Source organism: Ips typographus, linkage group LG6, assembly GCF_016097725.1.
Source record: "Ips typographus isolate SLU linkage group LG6, UJ_Ityp_2.0, whole genome shotgun sequence".
Lineage (NCBI taxonomy): Eukaryota > Metazoa > Arthropoda > Insecta > Coleoptera > Curculionidae > Ips > Ips typographus.
This window is the reverse complement of record NC_138427.1, coordinates 9,867,884-9,891,253: the sequence shown is the minus strand read 5'-3', so window position 1 is coordinate 9,891,253 and position 23,370 is coordinate 9,867,884. Positions and strand designations below refer to the sequence as shown.

At 35.1% G+C, this 23,370-nt stretch overlaps 6 protein-coding genes across 8 annotated transcripts; 3 read left to right on the top strand and 3 right to left on the bottom strand.

Annotated features, from left to right (window-relative positions):
- Positions 1 to 1,221: 1,221 nt before the first annotated feature.
- On the bottom strand, positions 1,222 to 3,120 carry LOC145730263 (phenoloxidase-activating factor 2-like). Its single transcript, XM_081981375.1, has 7 exons — positions 2,998 to 3,120; positions 2,563 to 2,869; positions 2,299 to 2,511; positions 2,097 to 2,246; positions 1,731 to 1,999; positions 1,511 to 1,674; positions 1,222 to 1,453 (listed from the first exon to the last, which is right to left on the bottom strand). Exons 2-7 carry the CDS (start codon positions 2,865 to 2,867, stop codon positions 1,256 to 1,258), a joined length of 1,299 nt encoding a protein of 432 aa, XP_081837501.1. The 5' UTR covers positions 2,868 to 2,869; positions 2,998 to 3,120; the 3' UTR covers positions 1,222 to 1,255.
- A 1,474-nt stretch (positions 3,121 to 4,594) lies between these two features.
- On the top strand, positions 4,595 to 6,413 carry LOC145730264 (phenoloxidase-activating factor 2-like). Its single transcript, XM_081981376.1, has 4 exons — positions 4,595 to 4,773; positions 4,909 to 5,050; positions 5,117 to 5,300; positions 5,386 to 6,413. The coding sequence occupies exons 2-4, from the start codon at positions 4,909 to 4,911 to the stop codon at positions 6,323 to 6,325; spliced, it is 1,266 nt and encodes a 421-aa protein (XP_081837502.1). The 5' UTR covers positions 4,595 to 4,773; the 3' UTR covers positions 6,326 to 6,413.
- A 121-nt stretch (positions 6,414 to 6,534) lies between these two features.
- On the top strand, positions 6,535 to 8,874 carry nanos (RNA-binding protein nanos). Of its 2 annotated transcripts, none has more exons than XM_081981379.1 (4): positions 6,535 to 6,995; positions 7,421 to 7,689; positions 7,815 to 7,990; positions 8,586 to 8,874. In XM_081981379.1, exons 1-4 carry the CDS (start codon positions 6,797 to 6,799, stop codon positions 8,695 to 8,697), a joined length of 756 nt encoding a protein of 251 aa, XP_081837505.1. In that variant the 5' UTR covers positions 6,535 to 6,796; the 3' UTR covers positions 8,698 to 8,874. The 2 variants fall into 2 exon arrangements, with proteins under 2 accessions (XP_081837505.1, XP_081837503.1); XM_081981377.1 differs by having other exon boundaries at positions 7,421 to 7,761.
- Positions 8,875 to 8,920: 46 nt separating this feature from the next.
- Positions 8,921 to 20,681, bottom strand: LOC145730250 (uncharacterized). 2 transcript variants are annotated; one of them, XM_081981358.1, is made up of 8 exons: positions 19,505 to 20,681; positions 15,622 to 15,853; positions 13,351 to 13,532; positions 12,949 to 13,292; positions 12,821 to 12,844; positions 12,326 to 12,493; positions 12,171 to 12,276; positions 8,921 to 10,749 (listed from the first exon to the last, which is right to left on the bottom strand). In XM_081981358.1, the coding sequence occupies exons 1-8, from the start codon at positions 19,790 to 19,792 to the stop codon at positions 10,615 to 10,617; spliced, it is 1,479 nt and encodes a 492-aa protein (XP_081837484.1). In that variant the 5' UTR covers positions 19,793 to 20,681; the 3' UTR covers positions 8,921 to 10,614. The 2 variants fall into 2 exon arrangements, with proteins under 2 accessions (XP_081837484.1, XP_081837485.1); XM_081981359.1 differs by lacking the exon at positions 12,821 to 12,844.
- Positions 20,682 to 20,989: 308 nt separating this feature from the next.
- Positions 20,990 to 21,867, top strand: LOC145730262 (adenosine 5'-monophosphoramidase HINT1-like). The gene is made up of 3 exons (XM_081981374.1): positions 20,990 to 21,313; positions 21,369 to 21,590; positions 21,646 to 21,867. Exons 1-3 carry the CDS (start codon positions 21,242 to 21,244, stop codon positions 21,805 to 21,807), a joined length of 456 nt encoding a protein of 151 aa, XP_081837500.1. The 5' UTR covers positions 20,990 to 21,241; the 3' UTR covers positions 21,808 to 21,867.
- Positions 21,820 to 23,079, bottom strand: LOC145730261 (putative enoyl-CoA hydratase echA8). Its single transcript, XM_081981373.1, has 5 exons — positions 22,888 to 23,079; positions 22,587 to 22,831; positions 22,386 to 22,530; positions 22,182 to 22,331; positions 21,820 to 22,132 (listed from the first exon to the last, which is right to left on the bottom strand). Exons 1-5 carry the CDS (start codon positions 22,946 to 22,948, stop codon positions 21,846 to 21,848), a joined length of 888 nt encoding a protein of 295 aa, XP_081837499.1. The 5' UTR covers positions 22,949 to 23,079; the 3' UTR covers positions 21,820 to 21,845.
- Positions 23,080 to 23,370: the final 291 nt, after the last annotated feature.

Sequence of the window (23,370 nt, the reverse complement as noted above, 5' to 3'; positions counted from 1 at the left end):
ATCAGATGAGAAAAGGCCACCGCATCATCAATGACGCAGTTTTTAAAACTATTTCTTTCTCCTTCTACAGTTGCCGTCGCATTAGATATAATCAGAGGCGTCCTATTAAAATATTCCCGAAAATATATTGTTAAGCGGTCAAAAAGCCACTTGGCAACGTAGTACGGTTTTTACTTGGACACAATTAAAACAGATGCGGCAGCGGCCAGGGACATTTGGACCTTTTTATATGCTTTTACTAGCCGGCACTCTAAACGGTGTTGCCAAGTTTAAAAAAATGTAGTGGCGGACAGGGAGACTTAGGGGGTTAGGTTAGGTTCCGTTTTAGTCTGGTGTTTTGGTTGTATTGTTGATGGTCGCAGTTGAAGTTCACATAGTGTTATGAATAAAAAACGTTATTTTGTCAAAATGTCTTTCAAAAAGGTTGGAAAGAAAGGTGTTATCATATACAGCCAAGGCCGTGAAATCGTCAGTAACGTCTTACAATTTATGAAGAAAGAAGCAGAAGGAGTTTCCATTCCTTTGAAAAACTTGTTGTCTTTTATTTTCTTTATTAAAAACGACGAAAATGTTTCATTTTACTGATAAAATAATAGCACGCCACTGACTGGCTGCAACAACTTGGAAAGTAACGAGAGCAGCAATATTTAAAGCGAGACGTACAGAGATCGTGACATCATCGTTTGATGACGCCTGTGGCCTTTTCTTAGCTGATTCGAGCTCTACATTTTTCGAGCTTTAATCAGTTTTTTATTATATTTGAGTCAACCATGCATTAACCACCTTTTTTAATGGACGATAAACGCAAAATTGTTTATTAATGAGTCCCATTAATGCATGATTTTTCAATTGTTTCACTTTAATACACGATTTTATCATAGGCAACCAGATAAGCTCCAATAAATTTTATTTCACTTGTTTTGACTGGTTGAGCTTAGGATGTAATAGACCTTTCTCTTGATTTTCGACTTTTTCCCTGAAAATGAGCAAAAAATCTGTTCTTAGGCACCAACTTCTATCTGCACACATTACAATAGAATAATATTATTAAATAAAAAATAGGTTCTTATGTTTAAACTTAAATGAGAAACAGTTAAATTCACCAAGTGTCAAGAATCAATTTTCAAGGTGATAGAACATTTCAAGGCACCAAATATTGTCAAGAAAACGAATTAAAAAATTTCTGGGCATTTTAACGGAATTAAATAAAAACAACTTAGATTGCACAGCAATAAATTAAAAATTATATTAGTATTTAGATGCTATACGAATCTATGTTAACATTCAGTCTTGTCAGTTTCTCATCTATCCAAGTCCTAAACTTGGCAACGTCCACGTATACCCCAGGTATACCCTTCTCACCACATCCAATTCCCCAAGCCACTATCCCGGTTTGCACGTATCGGCCTGGATTTTTCGCGTCTGGACAAACTAGAGGACTTCCTCCGTCGCCCTACCGCAAAATTGAAATTTTTAATTATTTACATTTCAATCAAAAGAAAACCCTTACGGTGCATGTGTCCTTGCCTGATTCACCTCCAGCACACATAAAACTAGGATGCAAGTTGAAAGCCGCTCCCAACCTCGTTTTTCTCAAGGATTTTTGACACTCGTTGAACTCCACAGTGGGCAAATCAATTTTCTTGAGTATCACTTGGTATTTACCTTTTTTTCCTACAGAAAACCACTTTGTAAAACACTTAATAACCACTAATAACAGACGTACATACCAAAAACGTTTTTTCCCCAGCCGGTGCCATAACAACTCCTCGAGGATATCCTTTCGTTTTCGCTTGGAAGACAAATATTTCCAATATTGTCCGCTCTATCGAAGGGACTGCTCAGTATTAACAAAGCGACGTCATTGTAGATCACTTTAGCTGTGTAGTTCTCGTGTATTATCACTTGTCGCACTGTCCTTTCTTGATGGGGCAATCGTTCTTTGGTTGTTTGTGTATCCCATTCACCGGCCCTTATCAGAAATTGGTTTGTTTGAAGGCTGTCAAGAAACAAAAAGTTAATACTGGGAAATCAACTAGATGATTTCTTTATTACAGTCCATCATTAAATGAATATTACTTTTTCAGAGAACTTACTCAGCAACACAGTGGGCTCCAGTTAAAACCACATTGGGTGCAATCAGAGAACCACCGCAAATAGCGAGGTTCTGATCCTTTTGGGGATCGTAATTCGTTTTCAAAATTGCGACCATCCATGGAAATTCACCGTATTCAGCTTCGTTGTCGCTGTAAAACCTTTTATTGTAATGTTCTTCAAACGATTTTCGTATAATTTCACCTGTTTCCCGTTATAGTAAAATCGATGCCATTGACATTGCGAATACCACAGGACACCGAACTGGGTCGGGGCGTGGTAGAGGTAACGACGGGTGGTGTTGGTGTGGTCGATGATGGTTGTATCAACGTTACCTGAAATGGATCCGGTTCCCGAGATTTTGCTGGTACACCGCAACACTTATCCAAGAAATGATCACACGTGTTCACTCCAAATCTGGATTAAACAAATCGAAACATTTACAATACCAAACAACATCCAACCCACCGTATATCAATTAATCCAACTCCATTAGTATTGGTGGTATTTATGTTGATAACAGTATCGGTAATCCCATCGCAATTGTAATACTCCACGCAAATGTGTACTCCTTCATCGGAACCTTCACCGCATTTCTCTAAGGCACTAAGTCCGGTCGGTTTGGGGGACGTCACTTCCTCCAATCTGGCGAAAGGGTCTTCAATTGTTGGTGCGCTTCCGAACACATCTTCTGCCAATTTTTGATCTTGTTGACTTATTTGGCCATTGGCGGTGTTAAGGATGAGAAGACTTGCTAAGATTATTCCCCACATATCTGAAAAATCAGTTTAAAAAACAATTATTACAGAGTGATGAAGGCAAGGAAGTTGGTTTTCTTTTGAATTTTCCACGTTAAAAAATATTTGTTTAACTTTGACTCCTTCTAGCGTTGTTATTACCAACTTTTGCACTTATTAGAGATAAATTCTCTTATTTTTGTGGCCAAAGGGTGTATAAGGACTGTGGTGTGAACGACTTTTTTGGACACATTTTTCACACTGAATGCTTGAAAGGTAATACAACCAATCTAAAATACACTTACCGGTTTTTTTACCTTTCTACAAACATACAAAATAAAGTAACGTTTTTTTGAACAAATTTGAATAATGTCATGGAAAGACGGCAACCATACACACACGCACGCACTGTTCGATTTATACAATTTGCTTGCGCTATTAACCAGAAATCATTATCTGTTTTAACCTTGACTGTTTACGTAGCTTAAATAAAATTTTTAATCTCCTGATGGACTTCAGAGTCGTACTGGTTTTGCGGTCAAAACAAGTTTTGTCCCTGTTGGATACATCTCCCACTATTGCAGTTCAGTAGCGTCGAAACCAGGAGATTACCATATAAAAACGGTTTTGCTGCCCATTCTAGAAACCTGTTGATTTTTCAAACTTTCTGTCTGTCGAGTTAAATATTCTGCGAAACCAGTTTATACAATGTATGCCTAAATCATTAATGTGAAATATTATGGAATTTCCGGTAATACTGGGCTAGCCCTGACCTGTGTCTCACCACCCTGAGAAGTATAAGATGGGGAATACCGAATTACGAGTTCTGTAGTTCAAAGACTGAACAAAATAATAAATTCGCCATTAAGATGCGGGAAATTGTTTAATTGTTTTACTGGGAATCGACTTTCGACCTTTTTATAATCGAGATATAGTTGCAATTAACGACTTAATTGAAGCTAGAACAATAATGCTATCGTAAGTGCGTCCCAGCACAGTGGTAGTTTGTGATTGGTCAAAAAAGCAGCTTTTCAGCTTGCTGCTTTTTTGGACCAATCACAAACTAGGAACAGTTCTGTGATTTACGCAGATACTGCATTAATATCATTATTTTAAATACCTAAAATATACTATTTATTAATTAAATATAATTTACCTTAATGAAATGGTTTTTTTAAATTCCATGAAGTCCAGTAAATTTTTTTAGTTGTACACTGTTTGTTGTCCCTTTATAAATAGCGTTTTATTATGTTATTTATACATTTATTACTACTTTTAATACCCCAAAAAGTTTTACTTTTTAGCTTGACTTTCACTCATAAGATTACAACAAGCCCTCGTTCCTAATTATCAAATAATGCAAATTTAATGAATTCTTAATGAGCATTTACCTTATTCTTCTTGCAACAGAGTGTATTAAGCTTGATTTTAGTTGAACTACCTTGCAACTTGTGACCTCGACTGAGCTACACTGAAAACAAGAAATTTCATTCAAAATTACCTTAAAAATGTTTCATGCTTGATAAAGTCAAAAACCGATTAAGGCTAAACCGTTAAAAGGTCACCCCATAGTAATTTACCATAAAATTGAATTTTGAAAAACTTAAACACGCCACTGTTATTCAGAAACAATTATAATTAATAACATAGAAAAACCAATGATAACTACACATAAGGATTGACCTAAACGATAACATTCAAGCAAGATAAACAGATCAGCTTAACTTGATCAATAATTAAAATAATACATTAAATCATTGCAACAAACAATCTTGTGCGCATTCTGGGAAAATTTCAGTACCACCGGCCAGTCACAAGGTGAAATACAGGATCGAACCCAAGGAGTACCACCGATAACGTGGTCAACGCAGTCACCATCGATCCGGTGGTACCGGCACTGGTTGTTTGCGATTAGTACTGGATAAATAACATCATCATCAAGGTAATTTGTTGGTTTTACCATAGATCATGTTATTATAGGATGTAAATAAAGTGTTTTTGTGTTGCATTAATTAAACTAATAAACCAGTGATTCATATGGATTTAAGTTGGTGAAATTATTTGGTTTGATTTGTAGATGGAGAGAACTATGTTGGTGCCATTTTTCTTTGTTATTTTTACTGTAAGTGTACAAAGTCAGCCTGCAGCTCAAGGGGCTGCTAGTATAGCTGACCTTATCAGTCAAGCTGAAGGTGGAAAGGCATCAGACCCTTTTAGTGGTAAGTGATAGTACTTTTTTAGAAGATGCAATTAATCACTTTGTAATGATATTTTTAATATTTTAGGCAACATCAATGACACTATCGCCGACATTTTTGGTCGTCCAGGATCGAGCACCGTCCCTCCAATAAGCGGTAATAGCGGAGTAGATGGAGGTACTCCAGTAGCAGGAAGCTGCACATGTGTACCCTACTATCTTTGCAACAATGGAAGTGTCAATACTAATGGTGAAGGCATCATCGATATAAGGTACGCATCATTTGCGCAAATCTTTTTAAAAAGTAAACAAAAACTTTACGAGAGAGTAGCAATAACAGAAATAAATACTTTGCAGAATAAACGACGGACCATGTAACAGTTACATTGAAGTATGTTGCGAAAAAGACCAACAAGAAGAAAAACCCATAACACCAACCCCTTCTCCCCTAAAACAATCCGGTTGTGGTTATCGTCATCCCGAAGGAATTGGTTTTAGAATTACCGGTGATAAAGAGAACGAATCTCAATTTGGAGAATTTCCTTGGATGGTGGCAGTATTGAGAGAAGAAACCATCGAAGGTAACCCAAACAAATTGAACGTGTACCAATGCGGAGGCGCTTTGATCCATCCCCAAGTTGTGGTGACAGCCGCTCATTGCGTCAGTGGTAAAAATAAAGCGTATAAAATACGGGCTGGCGAATGGGATACCCAGCACACCCAGGAATTGTACCCCTATCAAGACAGGGACGTGGAAACCATTGTCGTCCACCCTCAATACTACGCTGGGGCTTTATACAATGATATCGCTGTTTTACGTGCAAAATCCCCGTTTGAGTTTGCGGAAAACGTCAACACCATTTGCCTACCACCTCAAGGTACGGTTATGGACTCTAATGAATGTTACGCCACTGGTTGGGGAAAAGACGAGTTCGGCAAGAACGGAAAATACCAAGTGATCATGAAAAAAATTGATTTGCCCATCGTGCCCAACGCTAAATGCCAAGACCAGCTGAGAAGCACCAGGTTGGGACAGTACTTTATGTTGCACAAGTCCTTTGTTTGTGCTGGTGGTGTGCCTGGTAAAGACACCTGTAAAGGAGATGGTGGTAGCCCTTTGGTTTGCCCTATTCAAGGGCAGATCAACAGATATTACCAGTACGGTATTGTGGCTTGGGGAATTGGTTGTGGAGAGAATAACACTCCGGGAGTTTACGTTAATTTACCGTTGTTTAGGGACTGGATTGATACGCAAGTTAAGGCGTTCGGTTTGGCAACGACAGACTATCAAGCCTAGAAAATAAGATTATTTTTATATGTTACGAACCAAATTGTGACAAATGGTTGAATTTACCATAAATAAATATGTATTTTTAACTATAAAACCATTTTCTTAAACCTGATATTTTTAGGACACCCAGTACAAAAATATTGTTAAACGAAAATGCGACTCTAAACATATGAGTAAGACAAAGAGAAACAATAACGGAAAATCCTTTGTGGGGTACGGCGGTCTTTTTAATCTGTTTATTATCCTTAATTCTTTCTAATGTTTTTCGTTTGTCGGCTTTTCGGCTCCTTTGCTTTTCAACCCGCCGCTTCTTATTCTATTTTGACGGTTTTTAACGGTCAAAATAGGTAGTGGGAAAACTTCTTGTTTTTGACGATTTTGTTTCATTCTCGTTTTAACATTTAAACTGTTTGCAAGGGTTTGTCCGTTTGCGTTTTTGTTCTCCCTTCCTATCCTTGCTTGATTTAATAATCAAAAATGTCTCGTTCAGATAGTTGCGACGTAAACAATTTATACGATAAAGATAAAAGTTTAGATGTGTTTGAAGAGTATTTCCATCGACTTTTTTTGGCTTTTACTTCAACAGAAAAATCCTGCAAACCTCCTGTTTTGACTAATAACGCTCAAGTTGTTACAAGTGGTATTACGGACAGTTTTAATGGAGAACAGTATGCCAGTAAGTATGACCCATATAAATATTTGTTTGATTTTATTTGTGCAATGAGATAAGAGAAAAGTGGATCTTTTTAGATAAAACACTAACACATTATTGCATAGAGATTGATATAGATTTGCCTAGTATTTTCTTACTTCACCAAAATATCATTGAAATTCGTTAAAATTACAATATGTAACTTAAAAAACACCCGTCTGTTTAAATGTGAGTTAACTTGTTTCAAACAAGTTACTTTTAACTCAAGAACTGGTCATAAACAAGAAAATAAGTATTTTTAAACCCCTTTATGGTCTTGCTATTATTAGCACTATATGGTTATACCGGTTATGTCTTTATTTACTCTAATGCACCCTATTTATAATTATTATTTTAAACAAATAGACAACCTTTTTCAAGGAAACTGACTAATTGTGGGAATATTTCAGAGCCTGTTTACCGAAAGTCAATGTTGGGTGATGCACTATGTACGACCTGGACAAATTGGGTGAACGGCAAAATAGTCTCTCCTTGCAGTGCAGTGGGACCACTAATTACGAAACCGAAACGTTCTGAAAATTCGGAAAACAACCTAAAATTTCAGGAAAAAATGGAATTTTTCTCTAAACACTTGGATGATTCGTTAACGCAGAAATTCAGCTTGGAGCCTACCAAACCGCGTGCCATAAGAGGGGGTAACTTAAACCATAACTCTCAGGTAAAAACACTTGGCAACAGTTCACCTAAAGAAATGCAAATATTCGAAAATGGTTCTTTAATTAAATACCAGGTAAGAATCGTTACATTTCTTTTTGTACTTATTTTAGTTTTATCGTCTTTCAGCCCCGAACTCAGGCGTCTAAAACGACAAATCACAATAAACAGTCACCCCCACGTGACATGACCTGTCCACCAAAATGTTGCAAATTTTGTTACAATAATGGAGAGCCCCAGGTGATTTACGGCAGTCACATGGCTAAATTTGTAGATGGCACTGTGTCCTGTCCGATTTTAAGACGGTCAGTTTTTTTTTTCAAATTTATACAGGGTGTCCTATCTCAAGTTAGGGAGATATTGAGCCCCAAAGAACTGCCTTCCAATTAACGTTTTTGGCCATAAGTTTTGAACCACTTTGTATATTGTAATGATTTTTGGGTTTAATATTTTATCGAAAGAGACCTTCTTTTTCATTGAACTGCTTAAAACACAATGTTTTAAAAATTATTACTAGAATTCGTTTTTCTGTTTAAAATACACATGGAAAGCGAAATTAATGCAGAACGAAACGAAAAAGTATGAAAGCTGATAGGAACAGTAGGGGTTGGCAGAATTAAAAAATTAATACAAAGTGCTTATTTAATTAATGAGAGTATTCTTCCATATCTTTCGTTATTTTACACATAAACTTTAAATACTAATTTAAATAAAAAAACTAGTTTTAACGAATATTTTTAAAAACATTGTGGTTTAAGCAGTTCAATCAGTTAGTTCCTGTCTTTCTGCTAAGACGAGATACCATTACAATATACAAAGTGGTTCAGAGGTTGAACGTATGCTCCCGAGAGATTGTCACCCTGTATAATGGATCTGTCATTGAACATTTTTTGATTTTAGGTACGTTTGTGAATTGTGCGGTGCCACTGGGTCTTACTCTCACACCAGAAAATACTGTCCTCTGTACGGAAATATTGTGCTAAGAAGCCAAAAGATGCAAAAGTTAATTTGAAGCATTCCTTCTTTTTATTCAAAAAAACACCCATTAATTGTCTGTGATTGAAGTGGTTTTACTTTTTAAAATAATACTGTATGTTGTGTTGCGTTTATTACCTACTTTTTTTTGACACTGTATACTGTAGTTTTTAATTTGTTAGTTTATGGATTAAATGTTTTTTTTTACTGATTAGTTGGATTATTTTATTTTGAAGGACAATTGGAAGAAAACCCCGATAATTATATCAAAATCTTTATTTAATAAATAAAAAAGAAAATACATATTATCATACTAACTTAATACACAATATTAAATATTGAAATGGTATGTATAAGTTCCAACTAAAAACGATTAATAATTACAAAACTCATAAAGATATAATTAAAAGTGCTAGGATAATTTGAGAAAACACTTATATTTTAACACCGGAAAATTCAGGCTATACCGAGAATTTTCAGGTGGCAAATTTGAAAATACGTGCAATTTTTTAAAACGTACTAAATTCAAGAAATTACGTAGGTGCTGGCAGATCATTAAACTTATTTTTTTTTATTCAAATAGACATTATTTTAAACTTATCCGTAGGCACTCAACAAATTGATGATAATAAGGTCGCGTTGTATTTTAAACGTTTCAGTACAAAAACTGAGACATCTAAAAAGCTTTTCTGTTTATTGTAGTAATTGTCACAAACACGCCGTCACTTTTTCAATACAAATATATCCTTATAAGGTATGTCAAATCCTTATACACGACAAAGCCTATACAATAGACACTACACACTTCTAATCAAAGCTTTGCTACAGCTAGAACCGAAAAATAATGCACACTACGTATACGAATACTGAAAGTGAAGGAAATACTTTGCGATATGAACAAGTACAACCTAACATACTTTGTTAATTAAATGTTTAAGAGCTAACGCCTTAACGCCCCCCTACAGTATACTAATTCAAAAAATAATCTATATATCCATTTAAGTAGGAACTCAAACTGTAATTCTGGCTGTGCAGAATTGGTTTTGTCACTTTCACGCACACAAAAAAACATTGTCCAGTAAAAAATTACAGTTTAATGTAAAAGAACAGTACAGAAACTGAGGGTGGAATTTATGTGCTTTAACCCGTAAATTAATTCATGCCATATTTGATATGTCCCTAAAAGCTAATTTTAATACAGTACATTGATTTGGTATAGTTGCTGGGAGATAAAAATGTATTCGGATTATAAATAAATTTAACAAAAAATACATTCAACAATTTTTTTTAAAAAAGATACTGCAATCTATAACTTAAATTCTAGGAATCACTCATCTTACCATTATCGCCATAATAATCGTCCAGCAATACCACCATAAGTCAGTTAATTTGTAATTATTTATATGTATAGATAGTCACTAAACTTCCTGATGGTTATTTGGCAAAATCAAAACAAAACACACAATCATATTATTTGCACAATTTCAGTCTACTAATTAAATTTGACTGTTATTTGTTGAATGTGTTGACGCCTAAACTAAAATCTCCAAACAAGTGAAGAAAACAAAAAAAAATCACAATTTTATCCACTCCTCAACTCACGGATTACAAGCAGATTAGTGGTATACTTACTAATAGAGTGTCATCATTACTATAGTGGAAATGTTCGACCTTACAAAACTAAATCTACCTAGAGAGAGAATAGTGCTAGAAATTACTTTGGTCTGTACGAAATACTAGAAGTGAAATGGAAATTAAAACAATTAATAATTACATTAACGTATAAACTACTATACAGTTTACGCGATTTACACCGTCCGTGCTATTTTAATAAAATACTGCATATAATGATTCGATAAGAAGTAAAGACGCACACTAAAACAAAAAGGCAAGATCAACAGCTTCTTTCTACGATTGGCGGTGTAAATAGCGTCATGGGACCATCTAATACGTTTTACTTTTCACTGCCAGTTTCGGAATGATCTGAATTGTTATTCACCGATTCGTCCGGTTTCTCTTTTTTGATCAGAGTAATGTCCGGATGATTGGCCAGGACCCCTTTAGTTCGTTTGCCGTCCGATGATCCCACCTAATCATTGATGATTAATCAGTTTTGTAAAACGAGTTTAAACAAATAGTAATTTACGTAACAAGTGCGAAAAGTAATGTTTTCCTGCACGGGGAGAGAAGTGAAGAAGTAGTTGCGCTTTTATGCGGTTAAGTTAATGTAATTTTGTTGTATGAATAAGGTTTCATAGTGCAAACAGCGACTTTAGGTAGTTGATTTGTGCGTAAAACGTGCTACTTCTGACTGTTGCGTCACATCTCTTATCTCATTTGACTGGTAGTAGTATACGATTGAGAACCATCTAAAAATGCCAGAAGCACTTCTACAAGTATCTTAAACCATCCCAGACTTGTTAAAATTGTCAAAGGCGTCTAGGATCATTTTGAATCTACTATAGACCTCTAAGTACTTCTGACAACCTTCTAAAAAGTGCCAGAAACTTCCACAAGTGTCTTAAACCTTTCCAGAATGGTTTTACATTGTCAGAGGCCTCTAGAGTCGTTTTGAATGTGCCAAAGACCTTTAAATGCTACTGATAACTTTCTGAAAAGTTCCAGAACTTCCTACAACTGTCATAAACTTTCCCAGAACTCTTTAATTTGCCAAAAGCACCTCTACAAGTGTCTTAAACCTTCCAAGAATTGTTTTAAATTGTCAAAAACGTCTAGTTTCATTAAGAAAAAGGCAATGGCCTCTAAATACTAATGACAACCTTCTAAAAAGTGCCAGAGACCTCTAGAACCATTTTGGAAGTGCCAGAGATCTCTAAATAATACTGAAAACCTTCTTGAAAGTACCAGAAACTTCCACAAGTGTCTTAAACTTTCCCAGAGTTGTTTTTAATTGTCAGAGGCGTCTAAATGCTACTAAGAACTTTCTGAAAAGTTCCGGAGGCCTCTAGGACCATTTTGAAAGTTCTATAGACCTTTAAATGCTATTGAGAACCTTCTAAAAGTGCCAGAAGCACCTCTACAAATGTCGTAACATTTTCAGAGTTGTTTTTAATTGTCAGAGGTCTCTAAAGCCGTTTTGAATGTGCCAGAGGCCTCTAAGTGCTACTGGCAACCTTCTAAAAAGTGCCAGAGGCTTCTAGAACTATTTTGGAAGTGCCAGAGATCTCTAAATAATACTGAAAACCTTCTTAAAAGTACCAGAAACTTTCACAAGTGTCTTAAACCTTTCCAGAGTTGTTCTTAATTGTCAGAGGCCTCTAGAGCCGTTTTGAATGTGCCTAAGACCTCTAAATGCTACTGAGAACTTTCTGAAAAGTTCCGGAGGCCTCCAGGACCATCGAAGTACGTTTTTTTCTGGTGATTGTGACGCAACAGTGAGAAGGCACTGAACAGACACTCCACCTTCATACTTCGTTCAACCCTTAATGATTTAACACTAAATTTAAAAATAAAAAACAACTATCATAGCAAAAAAAAACGAAAACTTACCAGATTCTTAAACACGCTGCTATTAGAAGGAATGTCTGGCAAAATTGAGTCGGTTTCATCATCGGAAGTACCCTCTTCGTAGGATTCCTCTTTGGCAGGATAAGCACTGAGCAAAACCGAATTAATTCGAGTTATTCGACAATTAATCGACTTACCTAGAATTAGTGTCTTGATTATCCATTTGCGACATGGACATCAAGTAGTTCGAGAGCGTTTGCGGTGTGACGTTAAGCTGTTCCGCCGCCCTAAACAGGGTGATTTCTTTACGTTTCAGTTTCAGCAAAATGTCGGTAGGTCCTTGTTCCGTCCAAAAGTCGCGCACCCTAAAACAGGAACACCCTGTCACTTCATTGCGCACGAGTTTTTAAAAGTGAAATGCTACACTGAGGCTATTACAATTACTAAATACTTTAAATCATGCAAATTAACCTGAATAAACCTGGACTAGACAAACTCTTGATGAGAGAAAAATATTGGAGATTCAAAGCTAACCAGTGTTTAGTGGAAAAACTAGTTTATTAACCATATTTAAAGAAAAACTGAGACCTGGTTAGCTTCGGATTCATCTAATTATTAGTTAAATCAAACCACAGTGTGCACTCAAACTACATTTAACTTGTTAACAAAATTTAGATAGTTAAGTTGCGTACCTTCTATTAAATAGTGGATGAAAACTGCAAAAATGAAAACAATTTCAGTGGCAGAAAAATCAAGCTAACCGTCGATATATAACATAAAGATAAAAGGCGATATTTGTGTTCAAAAAAAGTAGTTTTACCTGTATGGATGTTTCAAACAGCCGTAAGAATCCCGATATCTACCGTACAACGTCCCATAAGAGACTCCTAGTAGTTCGGCGGCCACTTTCATTTCCAGACTTTTCGTTTTAATCGCGTCCATCACCCGTTTAGTGAACGGTTCCTCCCAGAATTGCTGTCTTCTGCCCGTATTCAAATACTCGTTCATCTTAATGACGTCCGGCCATTCTTTCTCTATGGTAGGCGTTAAAAAAGACTGTCCGCTCGACGTGGTCACGTTACCAGCCCCTTTGGACGCGTGATTGCTACTGTTGCCTTTGTCCGAGAATGAATTGTTGCTTTGCTCGTCATCGTCGTCTTGGTGCTAAATACAAACCACCAGGACATTGCTAGTACCGGAGAATGGTGAAAAAACAACTGACCACTTCCTTTTTGATTTTTAAAAGTGATTCCTCGTCCGTATTGTTGGCGTGGTCGTCGTCCCAAATCTGCATGTCGTGTTCGCTACTGGACATGGCATCGTTTGAGTAAGTGTCGTCTACTGCACTGACGTTTCCAGAAACGTGAGATATTTTCGGAGGCGTAAAGTGACTTTCGTAGTCATCTAACAAAAAAAAATATTTTTAGGCTACAAAATATACAAGGTGTATACAGTGCGTTTTTTTTAACGCGCAACATAGGATTTTACGTGTTAAATTTTTAAGCACATGTCAGACCATGTTATTTTGGAACTGCAGGTCTAAAACTTGACGGGTGTGTCTTTAGTACCCTGAAGCTTAAGTAGGTTTACCAATTTGGTCTACAAAGTGATAAAAAACTGGCAAAAAATCATTTTTTTTTTCGAAAAGGTTTTATCGTTTCATACTCCCTGTATGCATTGTTGTTCTTTGTTGTATTTGATGTCGGCAGGGCAGGTAGCAGGTAGAGTGACATATTTTGACTGCATCATGGCCCGACATCTTTTGAACGTCAAAAGGGCATTTTATGATTGTTTGAAATACTGCTTGGCTTCAAATGGAGTCACTTTGAACAATTCACTTATAAAAATACTTCTTTTGTTCTTAACTTTCTTGATATAAAGTTAATGATCACCCTGTTTTACTTTCTACGCCAAATTTTACCTGCTACCTGCCGTGCCAGTATCAAAAACAACAAGCACCTATCATACATACAGGGAGTATGGAAAGATAAAATCTTTTCGAAAAAAGATGATTTTTTGCAAGTTTTTAATCACTTTTTAGGCCGAATTGGTAAACTTACTTAAGCTTCAGGGTACGAAACAGCCACCCATCAAGTTTTATACTTGTAGTTCCAAAATTACATGGTCTGACATGTGCTTAAAAATTTAACCCGTAAAATCCTATGTTGCGCGTTAAAAAAAACGCACTGTATTTATTTGGTATAAATACCAGGTGTCCAAGAGCACCCTGGACATAGGAGATTAACATGGGAAAACGGTTTTGATTTTTTTGCGCCTGTACGGTTGATTTGATTGAAAAATCGTATTAATGAAAGTTGTAGTACCGATCACGGACTAATTTTCTGTATTTTTTTCAGATCTCTAACTTGAGCGCTTTCGTCGTAAAACACGAACAAAAATGAGAAAATTTAAACTTTTGGCCTGCACTGTATAGGCGGTTGTCGGGCAACGGGTAAACATTTCATTGTTGCTGGTACGGTTGCTCGACAACCGCTTAAACAGTGCAGGTAAAAAGTTAAAATTTTCGCATTTTTGTTCGTGTTTTACGACGAAAGGGCTCAAGTTAGAGATCTGAAAAAAATACAGAAAATTAGTCCGTGATCGGTACTACAACTTTCATTAATACGATTTTTCAATCAAATCAACCGTACAGGCGCAAAAAAATCAAAACCGTTTTCCCATGTTAATCTCCTATGTCCAGGGTGCTCTTGGACACCTGGTATACCCTTTGCTGTGCATTGGAATCCTTCTAGAATAAAATAAAAATTTGCCAAAATTGCACTTTTGACCAAAAATGTAATTTCTCGTATTTTTGGAAGATTGTAACTTTTTTATTTGAACTCCTATCAATTTCGATAAACCGCCATTAGAAAAAGGATAAAAAAATAAGTCAAAATTTGCCTCTCTAGTTCTTCATGTTACCACGATACTGTATCTCAAAAAGTAGTAAAAAAAGACCCCTAATACCCCCCATTCTTTCAATTTTTTCAAAATGGAATCCTTCTCGGACAAAATAAAATTTTCCAAAATTGCCTTTTCGACCAAAAATGTCATTTTTCGTATTTTTGAACGGTTGTAACTTTTTTATTTCAACATTGTGATTATTAAAAAAATCACAGCACATTTCCAATCAATTGCAGGGTATATCTTGTTTGATTAATATTCAACAACTATACATCTGGTTTTGTTCTCAGACTTCATGATTTTACCAAAGGATTATTATTATGCAATATAACATTTATGTACAAATTTGCCTTTAATTGTCGCGACAACATAATGATTAATTATTGAACAACCTTCCCATTTTTCATTTCCTCAATACAGTAAAATTAAAAATTGACGCAAATCGGCGGAAAATAAAACTTGACTAATTCTCGGCAAAATAAAAATTGCATAAACCTGGGAAAAAAAATCAATAAGTGATTCACATCAAAAAAACGGAAAATTCCATGCGAAACAAAATTGAGTAATCGTGGGAAAAGTGCCGTTTTACCTATGGGCGGTCGTCCTCGTTTCTTTCGGTTTGGTGGGGCGTGATTGGGCCCCGAATGGGAGTCATTTTTCGGACTATCCATAACGGTGGTGACTTGGGGAATGGCCGCCTGTACTCCATTGGAATTTCCATCGGCCGATGCGTTCGACTGTTCATCGTCTTTCCATGAAACCTCCGCCAGTCCTTTGATTCGAAGTTCTTCAGCCGTTTTTAGTAATGTGGCAAGATGATTCTAAAAAATATTTAAAATTAAAATAGTGCAGAAAAAATGGGTGTAGAGTAGCAAATCCATACAGTTTGGTAACTTAAAAATATTTTTAATACTAAAAAAGTCTTATGCACAGTTTAGGAGTTCCTGGTGAACAATTTTAGTTAAAAAACATAGTGAATCTCAAAAATGGCTAGTATCTCTAAACTAATCCCAGATTTTTCCTAATTATTGTACCATTAACGAGTCGTTATTCACTTAATCTACAAAGCATGATTCACCTATTTCCTAATAAGTGAACTGAAACATACTGTCATCCTACTGTTAATTCAAATGGGTTGCAGAAAAACTTTTAAGATAACAACAGTATGATCTGGTAACATTTGCATGTAAATTGACAATAACACGCAAAAGTCCATTACCGCGATAGCACATTATCATTAAAAACAGAAAAAGACGGGAAATACTGTAGTTTTTTTTTTTTGTCGAAGCAAATGCAATCTAGTCCCAACTAACGACACGATATTCTAACTGTAATTTTATTTCGAACTGCAAATAAAGCAAATATTATGTGAGACCTTGAAACATTTCGCACAAGAAACCAGCAGCTAGGCCAAAAACTATCATAATTAAATGTGCGAATTAAAAATAGCTCTTATCTAATTTAATATATTTTTTTTTCCAAAGTAAACAATTTTGTGAAAAAATGCTGTCACTGAGTCACATTTTCAGAATGTGGGCTGTGACTAAACGGAATTAACAATAAGCGTAGCATTGAATTTTTTCTGCGTTTCAAATTTTACATTTTCAATGACCTGAAATTTAGGTTGGCGTCAAAATGAACATAATAAGAACGTTCTTTCATAACAGCTTTTTGTTAATTAAGCCTTGTTAGGTTTGGATCTTTTTCAATTTGGCTTTGGCAGAAGTGCACTTTCCAAATTTGTATAACTGCATTACTCAACCCCACTATGGTTGAGACAATTTAATGGTGCAATCCTTTTAAACTAGCTCGGATATTCAAATTTGATAAACCCAAAAAAACTTGTTAGGCTGCACTGGTTGGCTGCTCTATAAATTGGTTTAAACCCGAGTTTAAACCACAACACAAGCAAAAGAAAGAGGAAAAAACTTATTCAACGCAACCGCTAAAATAATTCCAAAGCAAGGATAAACAAATTATAATTAACGTGCTGGTAGTACCAGGTTTAGGCCTACAAAATATTTGTGTGTTAAGTGTCATGGTGTTTACTTTTGCCTTTTATTTTATAAACAGCATTTTAGGAGACCCAAATGTTAACATATAGAGCCTTGAAAATATTTAAAAATAACTATTTTAGTGACGTGCTATTATGTTTAAATAACCCTAATTAAAGGGTTTAAATTCAATTAACTAGTTTTTTTTTTACTTGGTTAAAAATTTAAAAAATGTTACACCCTGTATATTGGTGCAACCCCTATACTCCTCCATAACACTGAAAAGACAGTAAACAGGGTATAACTGAAAAGTTCCAAATTCTGGTCGAAATCAACACTCTAGACAAAGCAGGGTTGTCACTTTTCTCCTGTTTGTGTCTTTACTTGAAATTTCTTGACAATTTTAGTTTTTATTTTTTTAAAGTAAAACGGTGCGTATGGTACCAAAAAAGTGTATAGAAGGTAAAAGTTGTATTCCATCGATTCCTGAGATATTGAGCAAAAACTGCAAAAAACGAGAGTCAACTTTGACGCATTCTAGCGGCTAAACGAGACAACATAGTCGTGCCCGATCAACGTCACGTGATAGCCCCGTTCATTAGCTTTCTTTTGTTATACGGTGTGTTTATACAGGGTGTTTCAAATAAGCGAGTTATGGACAATTTTCTGGAAAAGTGCACCAAAAGTTCGTTCAAATTGGGAATTTCTGCTTTTGACGAGGGTGCTAAAGTAAGGCTGCTAGAGCAAAAACAATTGAATATTGATACAAACATTTTACATCAAGTAGACCTAGAATTTGACGTAGATGCCAAAAATCAAATAAAAAATTATAAGTTTGGTTTGTTGCTCAAACTTGGGACACCCTGTATACTGATGCTGCACTGAATTATCTAGGAATACAGTATATGCAAATATCTACAAGATTCATATTTGGTTTTTTTTTTATAAAATGAAAATTAAACAAGTTACAAGGATGTTAAAAATTCATTGAACCACCCTGTAAACTACTCCATTGTATTGTCAATAACTCTGTTATTTTGACAATTATAGGGTGGTTCAATATACCAATTTGTAGCCCTTGAAATTCTCTTTTGACCACCTTGTATAGCATTTTTACCTAAAACATCAAATAAGTGAGTTATTTACTGTTAAAACTGAGTTGTTTGATTTTGAGAAAATTGGAAAATCTGAAAATTCAAATAATTCATTGTTTAATTATAATAATTGTACAACAATCCAATAATAATAACAATGACAAGTTTGACAGTTGTTTTCCCTAGCAAGGAAAATTTTCATTTAGGCATGAAGTAATTTTCCAGTAAATTTCCAAAAATGGAAAGAAATTCCATGTTCCTCATACTAAAACTATTCCAAAAAAGCTGTTTTCCCCAGTTAGTTCCCTGATAAATATTATTGCCCCACAGGAAATTCGCCTGGAAAAAATGTTCCCAAAGAAAAAAAAACCCTCTATTTTTGGAGAAAAATCCCCTAATCTGGCAACCCTGACGCAAATGATGATGTGTCAATGTGACAAGATGGAAATGTGACGTCATTCAGCATTTGGTCACATGACCCCTTAATCAGGAAGTTGTGTTTTACACACTGACACATGTCATTTACAAGGTTTTAATTTCATCTCTTTCTAGAACCTAGATTTCCACATTTCTCTCTTCTCATATAGGATTCCTATGTATAATTTTGAATTCCATCCTGTATCGGGTCTATTTGCTGTTTTATAAAATGGCACTAAACCTGAGTAGAAATTATTCCTAATACTGAACTAGGCTATGAAAAATGCCATCACTGTCATTAGTGATTTTTGACAGGTGTCATGTGACTACTAAGGATTATCAAAGAAGTGAAAGCCTGAAAAGAAATAGTTAATAAATATCCATTCTATGAAGAAACATTATAAGAAAGTGAAATAAAGGTAAAATTTCATGTATACTTTGTAAGTCCAGGGTGCATATTCTTGAAACAAGGGAAGGGAATTATCAAGAGAAAGACCTGTAGAATGTGACAGGAACACGCCATTGTCAGCTTCTTCTGTCACATTCTATCAACACTTCTCTTGAGAATTCTGTTTCCTGCTTTCATAGGCCCCCAGGTGTGCATAATAATAGAATTGTTTCTAGTTTGTAATTGGTCAAAAAAGAGTCTTCAGCATGAAAATCCTACACAGACTTAGCTTAACATTGTGAATTATTTCACTGCTATATTTATTAATGCTTAAATTAATAAATTTCAGTATAATGCAACACATCAACAAAAAAATCAACATGGTTTTTCTTGCCAGTTTGCAACATTGAATGAATGCATAGATTGGCAAGGTCTTCTAATAATCTAACCTTGAATCTAGCAAACATTAAAAAAGTAAAAAATTTGGTGTTTATCTAGTATGTAGTATGGTTCAACTTAGGAAGAAAATTACATCATTATCTGTACTTTTCAAATAAACTAAAAATTATGAATACTTACATGTTCAACATTAATTTCTCCTTTGTACATAAACTCAACAAGGCATTTAATGTCTATGTATTTCACATCTTTCATTATAACAATAGGGTCCTTTTCCTCAAACTGAGAGAGAATTGTTTCAAAATAGGTGCTGCAAGCAGAAAGTACAATTTTGTGTGCTTTTATTGTTCGTCCTTCACAAGCAAGTGTCACATCACAAAAAGCCTGGCGGTCCAACAGTTGTGAAAACATGGTTTGGAGGTTGGAATGGTGATACCTCCATCTGAGGCAGTATTGTTGGGGCAGCATGTTGACTTGGGGGTTTTCCTCAAAACATTTGATGTGTCAGTGTTTTGGAGGTTGTTCAAGTTAAATCAATAATGTTTTTGTGATTTTCAGACTTTTTTGAATCCCTTCTGTCACTGGAATGTATACAAACTTTCTTAACTATTTTGATGTGGTTTAGATGCCAGTCACACAACACACAACAACATTGAGAGTTTTCTCAAAATTCTCCTTAGAAATCAGTCATTTGGAAAATTCCCATAAAAAATTTGTCCCTTGTCGTTTTTTTTATGATTCAATGAGCCAATAGCGACTACGTAAGAGGCATGTATTCGCCGGCCAAGCCTTTGCCAGAGTCAAATCAATACATTTCGTCTTAAAAAAACTGAGCATATTTTGAAGGTTTTTCGAATTTCCGGCACCATTTAACAGCCACTTGTAAACACACTAGCTGAACACAAACTACTAGTTTTTTTTTTAATTGAACAACTAACGGCACCGCGTACACACAGAAACTCAAAACGGGGTCAAAATCTATACTTTGCAGTGCAAACACTCCGTAATTGTGCCTTTCATATTTATTTTTATAAACTTGGACTTTTTTACCAGCCTGGGAAAAGAAACAGAAAACGAATAGACGTCAAGTTCATTGAACGACGGCTGCAAGTTTAAAGCGCTATAATCACAACAAACAAACGCGGATTCTAATCCTGAATATTTAATTGACCACTTTGGGGTGGCGCGGATTCACGAAATGCACTCGCTTTTTCGAAACTGTCTCGCAGGCCTGACAAACGGGGCACTTTCAATACTATAAATTTTGGTTTTTGGAAAAGAGACAACTAGTTGACCGTGTAGGGAAAAAATTACTCGATCTACTTTTTTACCGATTTTCAATTTTTCTGAAAAATCTTGACACCCGACAGTTGGCAGCTATCTTCATTTCGGATTTTCACTGTCACTTTCATTAACGTTTGCCTACTCGATTTATTTAAAAAAATTGCCTTCAGTTTAGAAATATATCACATGACCAGTGTCTTCGTCAAACAAACTGTACCAACGTGACACAACCGCCCCACTTCCAAATCCTGTAATCACGTGACGCTCTTTGCTAACTCTGAAAAATGATCACATGATCAACCTCATAAAATAAAGGTTAATTAAATTCATCAATATACCACCCATTACAAAATTAGGTTCATTTAAAAAATACATATAAACATCAAAGTTTTATCTATTTTAAAAAATCATGTTTGTAAGTATTTATTGTTAACTTATAATACCTATTTTGATGATTATAAGAAATGAAAACAGTAAATTAATATTCAAGTAGTTAATTCATGTTGTTGTGATAAGATGAACATTTTTGAAAAGGCACTATACATTATATTGATGTTATTAACTCAAAATTATGAAAAAAAGTACTAAAACAGATTAAAATAATCTAAAAACCTTAAGACTGGTGGTACTACAATGAGTATTTTACTACAACAAACCTTAAAATTCAGAAATGTTATCAAATATGCTCTTCCAATACATTTAAAGGTAATACCAAATAACCTTTACTAAAATTAACACTCATTAACACCACTATTTGTAGATGAGTAGTGAGGTTGAAAAATCTGCCAAAGCCAAATACGACCCAAAAACTGAAACTATATTTGACAAAATTATCTCCAGGAAAATTCCAGCTGATATAATTTATGAAGATGACAAATGTGTAGCCTTTAATGACGTTGCCCCCCAGGCTCCAGTACATTTTCTAGTTATACCAAAAAAACGCATTCCAATGCTGGATAAATGTGAAGATGAGGATGAGAGTGTAAGTTGTCCACTACAGAACCCATTCTCTCTACTTCTGTATTAACATGTTTTAGATTTTGGGGCATTTAATGCTGGTTGCAAAAAAGTTGGCACACAATAAAGCTCCCAGTGGTTATCGTTTGGTAATTAACAATGGAAAAGATGGTTGTCAATCAGTTTATCACTTACACTTGCATATATTGGGTGGTCGCCAAATGAAATGGCCTCCAGGTTGAAATAAAACACAATTTATGTATGTTGTTATGTACAAATGTTATAATTTACTTTTAGCTTGATCTGTGAATTCTTTTTCCCATTCTAGCACTTCCTTTTGTCTAAGATTGTATGACTTTCCATGCTTACCAATACCAGATAAGAATTTTTTAGCACCTTCTACTATATTTTTTAAAGAAATATTATTGGCATTTTCCCTTTCATATTTCAAAAGATCTTCATACACTTGACTAAAAGTGGCATTGTATGCTGAGTCTCTGTCTGAAAGTAGGCATTCCTGAGGAAATTTCTCTATACAAACAGCCAATTGCAAAGCTTGTCCTAAACCTAAACAAAATAATCATTTCTATGGCCATATCAAAGGACAAGTGTTAACCTGATCCACAAGCTACAAGTTTATTGGCCAGTCCCCATTCAAAAGCTTCTTTGGCAGTCAAGGACCTTCCAGTCAAAATCAAATCTAAAGCTCTGGATAGTCCAACTAAAGCTGGAAGTCTCACTGTAGCACCATCACTTAGTGGAACTCCTAGAAAGTGTTATTATAACTTATATTTCCAAGTGAATAGTTCATAATCACTACCAAATCTGCGTCCATATAAACCTAAAACAGCAGTCTCCTCCATAACTCTCAAATCACACAAAAGTGCCAGTTCTAAACCACCAGCAACTGTATATCCACTAAGTGCAGCTATCATAGGCTTTTTCACAAACCTTTTTAATGGCAACTATAAATACAAAAAAAATATACTGACCTCCACTAATACAATAGAAAATAACATACAATTGAAAAGTGATAATTTGTACTTATTTGAGTCTCATCAGTTTCTGCTATTTCTTGCAAGTCATATCCTGAACAAAAGTTGCCCCCTGTACCATACAACACAGCAGCTAAAGCATTTGAATCTTCTTCAAACTGGACAATTGCTTCTTCTAATAACTTTGAAGTGGTACTATCCAGGCAATTTCGTTTTTCTGGTCTGTTTATACCTATTGTCGTCACTCGTCCGACTTTTTCCACTAATATATCTGCAAATTAAACTGTTAAATAATTGAAATTATACCTACTTGAATAAAAACTGTACAATTTTTAACCTTTGTAACCATGGTCCTACAGTTATAAAGGTTGATTGCTTTTGTTAACATGTTGTATCTACATAATATTCAATTTAAAGTAACATCATTAGAGTTTAGAGTAGAATTATTATTATTTATTAATTATTAATATCATGTAAACAGAAAATTGATACTTTCATTAAAAAGGTATGTAAAAAGTTAGGTTATTGAATATTCACACTATTTCCTTCCTAGATGGTCATTGGTCAAAAAAAAAAAAGCCAAGGAGGCAGCTTTTTTAACCAATCAACTGTGCCGAGAAATGTCAATCGTCATTCAAGTGACCGACGTGAAAATAGCAACCTTTTACCAGGGGGAAATCTTGAGTTCTTATTAGGGCCTTTATATACGGTATCCAATTATATATGAAAGCTTTAATATTATATCTTCAAAACTTATTCGATTGTCGACGCCACTGGTAATTCGGCAATGTTCGGTTGTTTGGTTGCTGG

What these genes read in the sequence shown, in the direction of transcription:
- LOC145730264 (XM_081981376.1), top strand. Translation starts at nt 4,909, where the DNA reads ATGGAGAGAACTATGTTGGTGCCATTTTTCTTTGTTATTTTTACTGTA. An exon ending in GGCATCAGACCCTTTTAGTG is followed by an intron (nt 5,051 to 5,116) that starts GTAAGTGATAGT and finishes TTAATATTTTAG; the next exon opens with GCAACATCAATGACACTATC. An exon ending in GAAGGCATCATCGATATAAG is followed by an intron (nt 5,301 to 5,385) that starts GTACGCATCATT and finishes AATACTTTGCAG; the next exon opens with AATAAACGACGGACCATGTA.
- LOC145730261 (XM_081981373.1), bottom strand. Translation starts at nt 22,948, where the DNA reads ATGTTAACAAAAGCAATCAACCTTTATAACTGTAGGACCATGGTTACA. An exon ending in CAAATTATCACTTTTCAATT is followed by an intron (nt 22,531 to 22,586) that starts GTATGTTATTTT and finishes TTGTATTTATAG; the next exon opens with TTGCCATTAAAAAGGTTTGT. An exon ending in ACTTGTAGCTTGTGGATCAG is followed by an intron (nt 22,133 to 22,181) that starts GTTAACACTTGT and finishes TATTTTGTTTAG; the next exon opens with GTTTAGGACAAGCTTTGCAA.
- LOC145730250 (XM_081981358.1), bottom strand. Translation starts at nt 19,792, where the DNA reads ATGCTGCCCCAACAATACTGCCTCAGATGGAGGTATCACCATTCCAAC. An exon ending in AATCAAGACACTAATTCTAG is followed by an intron (nt 12,277 to 12,325) that starts GTAAGTCGATTA and finishes GGTTTTGCTCAG; the next exon opens with TGCTTATCCTGCCAAAGAGG. An exon ending in GCAGCGTGTTTAAGAATCTG is followed by an intron (nt 10,750 to 12,170) that starts GTAAGTTTTCGT and finishes ATCAATGATTAG; the next exon opens with GTGGGATCATCGGACGGCAA.
- nanos (XM_081981377.1), top strand. Translation starts at nt 6,797, where the DNA reads ATGTCTCGTTCAGATAGTTGCGACGTAAACAATTTATACGATAAAGAT. An exon ending in GTTCTTTAATTAAATACCAG is followed by an intron (nt 7,762 to 7,814) that starts GTAAGAATCGTT and finishes ATCGTCTTTCAG; the next exon opens with CCCCGAACTCAGGCGTCTAA. An exon ending in TCCTGTCCGATTTTAAGACG is followed by an intron (nt 7,991 to 8,585) that starts GTCAGTTTTTTT and finishes TTTTGATTTTAG; the next exon opens with GTACGTTTGTGAATTGTGCG.
- LOC145730263 (XM_081981375.1), bottom strand. Translation starts at nt 2,867, where the DNA reads ATGTGGGGAATAATCTTAGCAAGTCTTCTCATCCTTAACACCGCCAAT. An exon ending in GGAGCCCACTGTGTTGCTGA is followed by an intron (nt 2,000 to 2,096) that starts GTAAGTTCTCTG and finishes GTTTCTTGACAG; the next exon opens with CCTTCAAACAAACCAATTTC. An exon ending in CTGGGGAAAAAACGTTTTTG is followed by an intron (nt 1,675 to 1,730) that starts GTATGTACGTCT and finishes GGTTTTCTGTAG; the next exon opens with GAAAAAAAGGTAAATACCAA.
- LOC145730262 (XM_081981374.1), top strand. Translation starts at nt 21,242, where the DNA reads ATGAGTATTTTACTACAACAAACCTTAAAATTCAGAAATGTTATCAAA. An exon ending in CTCTTCCAATACATTTAAAG is followed by an intron (nt 21,314 to 21,368) that starts GTAATACCAAAT and finishes CACTATTTGTAG; the next exon opens with ATGAGTAGTGAGGTTGAAAA. An exon ending in GTGAAGATGAGGATGAGAGT is followed by an intron (nt 21,591 to 21,645) that starts GTAAGTTGTCCA and finishes AACATGTTTTAG; the next exon opens with ATTTTGGGGCATTTAATGCT.